The sequence below is a fragment of the Sitophilus oryzae genome, unplaced genomic scaffold (genome assembly GCF_002938485.1).
Source record: "Sitophilus oryzae breed Bouriz unplaced genomic scaffold, Soryzae_2.0 scaffold_1576_pilon_pilon, whole genome shotgun sequence".
Classification (NCBI taxonomy): domain Eukaryota; kingdom Metazoa; phylum Arthropoda; class Insecta; order Coleoptera; family Curculionidae; genus Sitophilus; species Sitophilus oryzae.
Window position 1 is genome coordinate 16,999,664 of NW_022146254.1, and position 12,096 is coordinate 17,011,759.

At 32.9% G+C, this 12,096-nt stretch overlaps 1 protein-coding gene across 1 annotated transcript in view; it reads left to right on the top strand.

The window, feature by feature from the left end:
* The first annotated feature begins 3,229 nt into the window (after positions 1-3,229).
* LOC115879196 overlaps positions 3,230-12,096 on the top strand; it is a 240,595-nt gene continuing 231,728 nt past the window's right edge. The window contains exons 1-2 of the mRNA XM_030895887.1: positions 3,230-4,180; positions 11,234-11,506. Of these exons, the coding sequence (XP_030751747.1) occupies positions 3,230-4,180; positions 11,234-11,506 (1,224 nt within the window). The remainder of the gene's footprint in view (positions 4,181-11,233; positions 11,507-12,096) is intronic.

Genomic DNA, 12,096 nt, shown 5'->3' on the forward strand with positions numbered 1-12,096 from the left:
GAAACTAAGTATTTTAGGACATACATTTATACGGACTGTTTTCCTTATTGTTATCTGCAGAACAAGCTGCCGAAGTTTCCGGAATACAGTTCGGACCACTCTGTATATTTAGATTCAAGTAAAGTATTCTTAGCACATTTACTAAAAAAACCAAAGAAAAATATTTAAGATTATTATTACAGCATGATATAGTGTTTTATAAAGCAAGTATTTTAAATATAATATTAGATTGTTACTTAAAAGATCTCAATTTTTCATTATTTACACTACAACACCAAAATAAAATTATAAAGTTTGTTTTTTGTTTTTTGGGTGTGAAAATTAAAAAAAAGAAGATCAAATGTACTGCTCCTATCTTTTCTTTATTTTTGAAAGAAACAACAGATTTTTTATACAGAAGGTATTTTAAATAACACTAATATCAGTTATATTCAGTTATTAAGATTTTTTGTTGAAATTTTTCATGATTTTTTGCATTAGAATACGAAAAAAAAAATTCTAAACGCTAGTTTTTAAATGTAAAACATATAAGAAACAAAAGTAGTGCAATGGTATAGTCTGTGAAACAAATAATTTTGAAACAGTTCCCGCGGGCTTTTCTAGTGTTAATTTTATTAGGTTAGCAACTTGCGGCCATGCTGACGCGATGCCTTCTCTAATAGAAAAGCCCCGGAGCGAGATTTATGACGTCACGCTAGTTAGATACTATGGATTAATAAATATGTTGTAGAATACATGGAAAACATAATTATTCCCCGTATTTTTGGTTTGTATTTTAAAAATGATATAGTTTACATGAAATATACATATAAATTTTGTGAATGCAAATAATAATACATCACTATTAGTAGATATTGAATGTTTTTTGTTAAATTAGATCGATTTTCAAACCCCAAAATTTAAAACATTTTACATTTTACCCATTATCTTATGTACCTATTCATTATTTGTATATTGTAAAACATTTGCTGCATTTGTATGGTTCATAGTTTATTTGCCAAAGTATTTATTACTATAAATAGGTATATTTTTTTGTTTCCACTCTTGGCTTTAGATCGTTGGGGTTGCAAAGATGTTTCTAGATTTTGTTCATTATTTTTTTATTTTGTGACAACGTTTCGACAGTATATGTCTTTTTCAAGCCTCTAAATAGGTATATATATATTGTATTTATTAACTGTATATTATGTATATTTCATGTAAACTGTATCATTTTAAAATACAAACCAAAAATACGAGGAATAATTATGTTTTCCATGTATTCTACAACATATTTATTGATCCGTAGTATCTAACTAGCGTGACGTCATAAATCTCGCTCCGAGGCTGTTCTATTAGAAACTGCATTGGTCTGATATTTAGAAATGCCAAAAGCTGATGACATTTTACTTTTGACAATTATGACATTTTGTGTTGATTTTGCAAGAAGACTGTGACTTTGTTTATTATTTTCCTTTTCTATTTCACGAAAGTAAAAAGAGTAACCTATCTGATTCGTTCAGGCACTCAATTTAAAGAATATCAGTAACTTTTTTGACAGAGGGATTTTATGTTTGCCATATTGGTAAAAAATAACGGTCAAAATTCAAAGTTATTCATTTTATAGACTATACCGCCTCTATTTTTCTGTATAGTTGTGTATAGTGTGTATAGTCAATATAGTTACAATGACTCTCAATTGACTCACAATGTCAAAAGAAAAACTTTACACCACTGAATTGTGATATCTAGATATTGACGCATCTCGTCCAATAAATATCTGATGCATGGATAGGTTCAATACGGAACAAAATTCCGAAAAGCGATCCTTTCGGCGATGGTTCTAGAATACCGGCAGATTTTATAAACACGTAGCGGCCCGTAATTTCACTTTAAAATTGATAGCGGGCTATCAATTCGCGTCAGAAAAATGCCGCCTAGTCGGGAAATATTGTTTTTAGATGGTCCAAGTTGCCATGTCGTTGTGTCAGGTTTTTAATTTTGAACCCGATCGACGGAAAATATTGCAGTTTTTTACGGTTATTGAAATGTATATGAAACAGAAACTATTTTAACTGTGTAAATGATTTAGTGCATTTTTTACAGTTTAAATTACAGGAAACCTATTTTTTATTCTGCTCTAACCATTGTTAAATTAGCAATAGTTTATTTGTCATTAAAGAAGAAAATTTATATACAGTATGTTCCCTGATTGTCTTTACAAGAAGATAAAATTTTGAAGTAAAGCTTCTTTACTCCCATCGCGCACGACATGAACTTGACCAGGCCTTGACGCACGAGTTTGCGACAAAGAAAAGTGCAAACACCAAAAAGCATTTAATTTAAAGCTAAGAAAAGCATTATAATAAACTTGATACTGTACCTGGGTACCAATATCCTCTGGTTGTGTTCTAGGATGTAAATTTGCATGCATATTTTCATCGATACCTTTGTAGCTTCTGAGTAACGGTCTAGGTAAAGCATTTATCTGATTTGCTAGCTCAGAATTAGAATTATTAGAGTTAAGCAACTCGTATTTTCGTCGGTTTGATTTCGGAAAAGGCCAATATCAACTCTGAAATTCAGCACACGATTAGCAGCGCCTCAAGAGTCTCTTCTACAGTAATGGCTTGAATACAAAAACGAATTTTGCAGTGTGCTGAGCAATAATAATTCCCACCATGTTATATGGAAGCGAAACCTGGGTGCCGTACCTCTGACATATAAACGCATTAAACAAGTTGCAACAGAGACATCTTAGAAAACTCTTAAGAATCAAATGGTTCCATCATGTTTCAAACGTATTGGTCCTTGAAAAAGCTAATTGCGAGAGTATTGAAGTCATGATTACAAAGTCCCGCTTAAGATGTGCTGGTCACGTATGCAGAATGCAAGAAAACCGCATTCCAAAATCTCTGCTTTATGGTGAGCTTGTAGACAGTAAGAGGAGGCCGGGTGGACAACTCAAAAGATACAAGGATATTTTCTACGAAAACTTAAAGGGGATTAACATGCAGAGTGAGTAGGAAGAAGCAGCTCACAATAGAACGGAATGGAGAAGAATAACTCAGTTAACACCGACAACCAAAAAGTAAAGAGGCAACAAAGCAATGAGATTTTTGAATGTCCGGAGTGCGGTGGGCAGATAACATCACGTATCGGGTTTTTCAGTCACAGAAAAGCTCATAAAAGAAAACCATCTTCTGATGCGTGTCAAATACTCGTTAGCGAGTAATGGCAGTATGTATGCATGAATCCAAATCAAACCAATCAACCAAACCAAACCAAACCAAACTGGCCAAAAACATCTCTTCAACAATTGGATACCGACATAAGAAAATGGATAACAAAATATCGTATGCACCACCCGAAGTCATCAAAATGTCGATTATACCTGCCAAGAAAATCAGGAGGCAGAGGACTGCTGAGTGTTGAAACTATGGCAGCAAATGAAGAACAAAAACTGAGAGAATATTTTGACCAATCTCAAGAGCCAATACATAAAGCAATTGTTGCTATAGGACAAAGTCACACCGTTTTTAAACAACGGGAAGATACTCCTACAACCACGTTAAGAACCAACGAATGGAAGGGAAAACCTCTTCACGGTAGAATTTATCATAACCTTCATAATGAAAATATTGACGCTCTAGCTTCCTGCACTTACCTAAAATCAGGTTATCTCTTTCCTGAGACGGAAGGATTTCTTCACGCTATACAAGACCAAGTCGTCCCTACCAGAGCATACATTAAAAATATTGAAGGCACTAATATTGAATCAGATAAATGTAGAATGTGCGGGAAAGAAGTTGAGTCCATACAGCACATTATAGGGGGGTGCTCCCCGTTGGCCCCCGGAGAGTCCTTGGCTAGACATAATATGGTGTGTAAGGTGATTCATCAGGGACTGTGTAAAAACTTTCAGTTGGTAAAAGATCTCAAACCCACTCACAAATACATACCTGCATGGAAGGCGGAGAATGGTGATACTGTCATATACTGGGATACTCCGATTATAACTGTCACTGCGGTGCCCCACAATAGACCGGATATGGTGGTTATTGACAGAAAGAATAAGCATGGATGGATTATAGATATTGGTGTGCCACTTGATGAAAATGTGCAGAAAACTTATTTAGAAAAGATTGCTAAGTACAGTGAATTGAATTACCAATTGAAACTAGTTTATAACCTAAATAAAGTACATATAATTCCATTCATTATTTCAGCTAACGGTTTATTCCACAAGAGCTTTTCTAAAAATCTCAAAATTCTCAATCTTAACAACCCATGCTATCTACTTGAATGTCAGAAGTCTGCAATATTGGCAACTTGCCGAATAGTCCGTAAAGTTTTACAATGTTAGCCCGCACAGTGAACCTCTTGGAAACTAGTTTCCCGAGATCACTTGTCAACCAGACATAATAGCTGTGAAAAAAAATAATACTATTTTTACAAAACCGCATTTTAACAATTCCATGATTATTTTTGCCCAAAAATTTTTTTTGGGAACTTCCTTTTAAAGTCAACTCAAAATTGATTTAATAATGTACATTTCAAGTTATTTTTTCTGGGACGGCTTTATAAAAAATTCGGCCGCTGTTTACTTAAGTTACAAGAGAAACAAGAAGATTGTAAAATTAAAATATTCCAAATATTAAACAAAATACGCAAGTAACTTTTATTAGTCATGCTTTAAAAAGTTGAAGAAAATCTTATTTTAAAATTTAAAAAGAACTTTTTCTCTTAAATTCCTTTTACTATTTATTGTTCCAGTTTTAGAGCTATAATGTATCTGCTGACTCTCTATAATGACTGGACTCTCTTGGTTAAGTTAAGAAAAACCTAACTAAAAATTACAAAAATAATAATTCTAGATGTCTTTGCTATACATGTCCCCTTATGAATTATATCTTATTTACTAAACAGTTTGGTACTTCTATCACACTGAATTAATTTTTAGTATCATTTGTAGCACATAAAAGTGATTTGCTTTTAGACGTATCCCCAGTCAGTTCAGTCGAACTTTATATTTAAAATAGAAATATCTATTTATTAATTTAGATTGAGACGCAATTGAAATTTGCTCGAAGATCTCGCAATTATTTCCAATGTTTTAAATAATAATCCGGCGGCTTATCCGCCCCAAGATAGCTCTTAGTGTGGTTGACTGGTTAGCGATGTTTTTGCTGTAGAGTTTTCAATGTATCCCTCAAGCCTATTTTTTAATGTAGTTTTTATGAAGGTCTTTTTACCACGTTGAGTAAGTTCTTTCTACTTGACTTTTATAGCCTTTTCTGTAACATGTATTTCCATTTCTTCAAAAGCTCTTCTTCAAATACTCGTCAGCGAGTAATGGCGGTATGGTATGGTATTTCCATTTCAGTGTCCTGAGGATGGAATAAATAAATTCCGAAAGCTTGACAATTAACAAAGTGTATTAATTCCAGTCCAAACCCTTCCGACTGCAACCCCACTAGTCCCTAGATTTTCTTTCTCACTAGTCAGTAGATACTACTGTCTGTTTATTAAATTATAAAGATAAATAGACAGCCAGATATAAAATTTACACATAAAACTTGTTTAGAATTCTAAAACAACTTAAAAAATATAGAGGATGTTCTATATAAAATAGCCAATTGAGAGACAATTCCCGTTAACTCAGGTAAAACAAAGTAAAAAATATTTTTGAATCAAAGTTTGCCTAGAAATAACTTTAACTTGAAACTAGTCCCTTAAAAAGATTTTAAAGAATCTGTTATGTAAAAACCCTATAATATATCTTAACATTTGAAAAATAATAAAAGTTTACAGTTTATTTAAAAATATACTTTTAACTCCTTTTATTCTAAAAATTAATTAATTTGTTACAGATCAATCCCGACTAAAACAAAATGTAAAGAATCTGAACGAATGATTTAAAATTAAAAAAAAATTGAACGAATGTATAGAAAAGAGGAAGGAGAATCTTGGACTTGCCAGTTCAATCGTTGGATTTCAATACAAATCTACTTTGAGATGTCTGCATCGAAAAGGTACGTAGGTTCTCGTTTATCTTTTTGTTTGTTTATAATTAGAGTGATTCATTCTGAAATTTAATCCGTAGAGTTTGCAAATGCAATCTTAGAAAGTAGATCTTTATTTATCTATCGCTCTTCTACGTATATACTCTTGAATTCTCTATTTAGAAAAGTTTATTTTTGTTTAAAAAGAAACTGAAGCTAAAAAAATAGCTAACAAATGTACAGTTTAAAAAAAAACATTTTTTGGATTAAGTTTCAAAATTGTATAGTTTTTAGGGTTAGTAGTTACTCACATTCGGAAACCCACGAACAACACTACGGAAATAGCAGTTTTAGAAATTGTAGGTTAATTTATATACCTCGGCCCTTTGATCTTAAACAAAAAAGGATGCATGGCGGAAATCAATAGAAGACTGTCTATACCACGCAATTCCATAACCAAACTTAATAAAATATTGAACGATTCAGCCGTTTCACTTAGCAACAAACTAAAGACTACTAAGAGCACTAATTTTCTTCATTGCCTCTTATACCTCGGAGACCTGGACGTTAAAGTTGTCAATGCGACGTAAAATCGATGCTTTTGGAATGTTGTATTATAGACGGATGCTGCGAATACCGTACACAGCTCACCGTACAAACATTTCAATCTTATTTAAGATAAAGGGTATTCCAATAAGAGGTTATGGATGTTGATAACGAATAAAATAAAAGTTTCATAACATATCTAAAAGATATTTATGGTAGTGCGTAGTAGTGAATGCCCATCACTACGATTCTTTTTTTTTATGAATCGAATCACACGATTCAATTTCTCATATTGAATCGACTCCTACGATTTGTTCATTTGAACGAATCACATGCACAATTTACGTTTGATAAAAACAAGAATCGTAACTGGCACTACCGGCGATCATTTGGCCGGACAATTACTTAAGGGACCATAAAAAGAAATATACAGTTCTTTCATTTGTTTTTCAACACTTTCTGATACTAGCGTAATTGGATTGATTATTTTACCAATAATATTAAATTATCTATCCAATGCATATAAATATACTATTGACTAAAGTCTTCTTAATACCAATTTAATATTTTTAGAGACATATTTTAATTCCGATTTAATAGCCATAATAAATAATACATAATACCGCATGATCGAAAAAAAATGGCGTCCAGTTGCCTTGGAAATCAACATCGATGACATTCCCCATATAATTTTACATATAAAATGACTGCAATCTTCATTTTATAACCATCGCTGACGCCATTTTTTTTATCCTATTCAGCAGAGGCCAACAATATTTATTTAGAGATGCATAAAACACGATTTCGGCTTTTAGTCCGACATTTAATGATTTATAGTGGGTAATATTATTTTAACAAAAATATTACATGAAAATTAAATATTTGACAGATACTGTACTAAGCACAATTATTACTGTACTAAGCACGAAAATTTTGTAACAGCCTTTTTTCCTAGAGAGCTATTACTAACGCCTAACAGTCGGTCTTTTTGTTCTCGGGTGCCACCCCCAAAGTTTAAAGTGTTTGAGAGACCACCTCGGCCAATACGGGCAGCTTTTCTACAGTGGAGAATCCAGGGAAATGGGGTAAAAGCCAGTTAAAGTCTAATATATTCCATAACGAGGTTTATTTAAATAAATTAATTATGAATCCAATATCTTCAAATAAATAAAATATGAAGAAAATACTAAAACATGAAATATCGCAAAATTTAACACAGAGAAATTAAATCAGTTAATTACAATAGCAAATAATTAAGTAATTAATTAATAAATTAAAATAATTATGAATCCAATATCTTCAAATAAAGAACATATGAAGAAAATACTAAAACATGAAATATCGCAAAATCTAACACAGAGACATTAAATCAGTTAATTACAACAGCATATAATTAAGTTCATATTATTTAAATTCAATATCTTCAAATAAATAAAATAGAAAAATACTAGCAATACATATTCACATGCATCTTTAAATAAATCAATAAATCAGATATATAAGGAATATTATTATTATGGTAAAATAAAAGAGGAACCTTAATTAACTCTTCCTCCGTAAAGGAATTTTATACCATAAAAATCAAATAAAAAAAACTCTACTGTGCTGAAACTAAAATTTGTGATTACTAGAACTCTGATGGGGTATCTGACGGTTACAAAAAAAGAAAGAATGTGATTACCTCTTTTTTTTGAGTAAATCGGCGTCGGATCAAACGAAACGGTCTGGTTTTCTGAATCGCCTACAGCAGCCCGGAATCCAGGCACACTAATTATTCACGGTCAGGTATAAAGAAAACTTAAGAAAATCGTCGTCGGATCAAAACGAAACGGCCGGCTTGTCTATTCACGGTCAGGTATAAAAAACTTAAATGCTCGGTTTTTAACTATCTATACTCATAAATCAGAAATACGGTTTAGACTTATTTTAAATCAAATCTCTGCGACCACGATTTATACTTATTTAAAATCAAAAACGGAGATACGGTACTTTTACTTTAAAACTCAAGAATTCGGTTTTTACAGCAGCGCTGATAAAAAAACGGATCAGACTCGCGAGGTTTACTTAGAAAAGTTCACCGGTACTTAGTCTCAACAGGAAGACCCCGTTTTCGCGCTTCCGTCGCTTAAATAATCTTTTCCGTCGGGAACCAAAAACCACGTTCGGTTACCATCGTCCTACGACCCATCAAGATTCCTTACAGTAAAAAAACGGTCTTTACCCGTCGATCCTACAAAAAACCATTTGCTGTTTGTACCAAAAAAAAAACTTCAACGTCTCCATGCAAATCGACGAAATATTTAACACAATATTATCAGCAAATAATTTTTAGTATTAAAAATATTTTTCAGTTTTAGACTATCATAACAGTTCTAAAAATAAAAATAAACCATACTAAGCTTGTCTAAGAATTATTTGTTACCATAATCCTTCAAAACAAATGAACATATCAAATTCTACTTATATACAGTATGGTTCACAAATCCACAAACGCTATCCGTCCTGTTCATAAAAAAACAAATATTTAAACATTTACCATGAGAATATTAACGATAAAAAAAAATAAAAAAGTTAGGTCCCAAGGCAGGATCGAACCCGGGCCCTTCGGTGTACCAGCGAAGTACTTTCACGCCGCTATCGTGCCGTGTTTGATTTATGTTCACGCCTAGCATTTAACCGGTTAAATAAAAAAAAATATACGGACTTCATTACAGTATAAATATGTTTTTTTTTTCTTGTAATAACTTTCTTATAGTTTGCATTTTATGCCCATGATGTTTGTTTAGTTTGTTTAGGGCTTTTGTTCAAGTCTAAATATTGGTGTCTGTATTATTGTATTGACTAAGAGTGGGTCCCAGGTAGGACCCTCCACTGCGACCGCGAGGGCCTGTTGTGGCTCAATTTGGTACCTGGTGCCTGACTCTATGCCTGTATCACCGCCGCGCCCTAGAAACCAACGATTGCATTGTGATCCGATTGAATTCCCACGATTCTTTTTAACGGCTCATCGTTCAAATCTTATGGATCCGTGCTGGCCACGATTCAATTGAACGATCCGTATTCTAAGCAGTGAATCGAATCTCACGATTCATTTTTAATACTTGTTCAAATAAACGACTCGTTCAATATTTGCCCACCTCTAGTGCGTAGCTGGATAGTGTACAATTATACGCGGAACACAATAGATTTGTTCCAACCCGCCGCAGAATCGTCACCGAACGATCACGCTAGTGCGCAGTAATTCAAATGTGTTCCAACCGAGATTTGACGGTTATCGGACGATCCTATTGGCGTACCCACTTACCTTGGGATCGTTTAGTTACGATTTCAGAATGGTAATTTCGGTACATGGTCCAAATTGAGAACTATTTGAGTTGAGTTGCGCATTAAAGCATATTGGCAGGGATTATCGATTTTTAACAGCTGATTCTGGTCCGGCATCCGGCTGATGCTTCTGTTTTGGTTATTTTTTTATGAATTCGAATACGTGTGCGTTATACTTTTGCTTGTGAGTTTGTGTGGAGTAAATCGTTCGGAAATTTTAATTAATTTTTTATTTATAAAATAATGTTCAAAGATTCTACCACTGCAATGAAATAACAGGAAACTACGCATAACAGAATCATAAAAGAGAGGATAGGTAAGTGAGTTAGTGAGTATACAGCTGAAACAATACTTACCAACAATTACTGGATTCTGATTCTCCATTTCAAGAATAATAATTATTATTGTTGCAAATTGCAAACAAAAATAATAGGGTTATGTTATGAAATTCTAAACAAAAACAAAAAACCGATCGATACACGCACGCTTGACATTTTTGACAGTCCCGAAAACAATCCACAAAGCGTTCCAACGTTGATACTTTCTGCACCGTCACGAAACTATTCGAAGTCCGCGCATGCTAACTAAGTGCAAGAAAACTGATTCGAGTACGATTTCGAAACGATCCCAAAATGCTGGTTGGAACAAACCTAATATCTGCGAAATGGCTACTAGGACTTCTCTGGCAGCACACAATTTTCCATTACTGCTGAACATATTTCTGGAATTACGTCACGAATTTTTTACCTAATTTTTTAGAAGAAGATCTTCAAATCGTTGTGTGAATCAAATGAAGACAATAAATAAGGCCATAGTCTGAACGAGGCCAGTACAGAGGCTAGAACAATATGGAGAAACAAAGTAAATGCGATTTCATAATGTCACTATACTTTCACAAAGAGGAGTAGGAAAGAGGAGGAGTATTCTCGTTTTTATATACTTATTTTTGTTCTTCAATATGCATTTGTGTTTTTACTTCTTGGAGAAATATAAGATAATTTTATTATAAAATTTATTTAATATATTATTTGGCCTTACTTTTAGGCCATGTAACATAATATGTAAGAACCTGAGTAAATATACTGACCTTTATACTCTTCAAATGAAGTACTGAAATTTACCAAAAATCAGTATTAACATTACACTTAATTATAAAAGTTTTTATATGAAATGTAATACGTTAAACAGAGTGAGCCCAAAAAAGCTCCGTATCGAGTTTTCTGTTTGATATTTCCATTTTAGTTTTTTATGAAACATGCTGATACCTGATACTACTAGCGCACATTTTAAAAATATTTTATAGATTTTAGTATATTTTTTCCTGATAATCATACTAATATTGATAAATTTCTCTAACAGATTATTTATTATTTTTACAGAGGCTTCTACTACGCAACAATGAAGCCAAAGTAGTGCAGCTGGTAGCACCTAACATGGTTACCAAACAAGTGATACTGGTGGCACCGTCGTTACACAACAGCAGCTGCAACCACCCTCGCTACCATAACCTCACCCTATGGTGGACGATCTCGGCCGGTGACGTCATTCAATCGCTGATCGTTTTGGTTTTGACGTTCGGTATATTGTTCGCGAACATATTGCTGATTTGCGTCATTAACAGCAGGAGATATGCGAAATATATTCATTCCCAGGTGAGTATTTAAATTATTTACAACCTAGATAAAAAGCTTGTCTGTTGTGTTCTTTAGTATCAGTTCGAAAAAATAGTCCAATATCATTTGTTTAATATAAATGTTGCATGGTTTAAAAATCCGCAAATCCCAAGATTTTTATTTAAAGAAATATGCCATATCTACTTATTTTTTTAGTAAAATTTTGGTTAACCAGAGCATATCTGAAAAGTGTTAAAAACCCAGAATGAATTTAATTTTATTAATACTTACCTATATTTCAAATTTCAATACCAAGGATAACAGGATAAATATCAATATTTATAGTAACCGTGTCAATATTAGGTAACTTAGGTAATTTCTATAATAATTGAAAAGGTGGCTGCAATAACCAAGTAAATCCACTTTTTTACTAAAATGAGATTTTTTACTTACTGACCCTCTAAAAATAGGCCGATCGTCCTCCGTAATAATCAGGTGTTTCCATGGCGACGATCACAACACCATATATGTGACACACCTATATGTGACCATATACAGTGACCAAGTATCACTTATATTGAAGTAAATAAAATTAAAACAAACCAAACTAAACTAATCGAAAAAAGTTA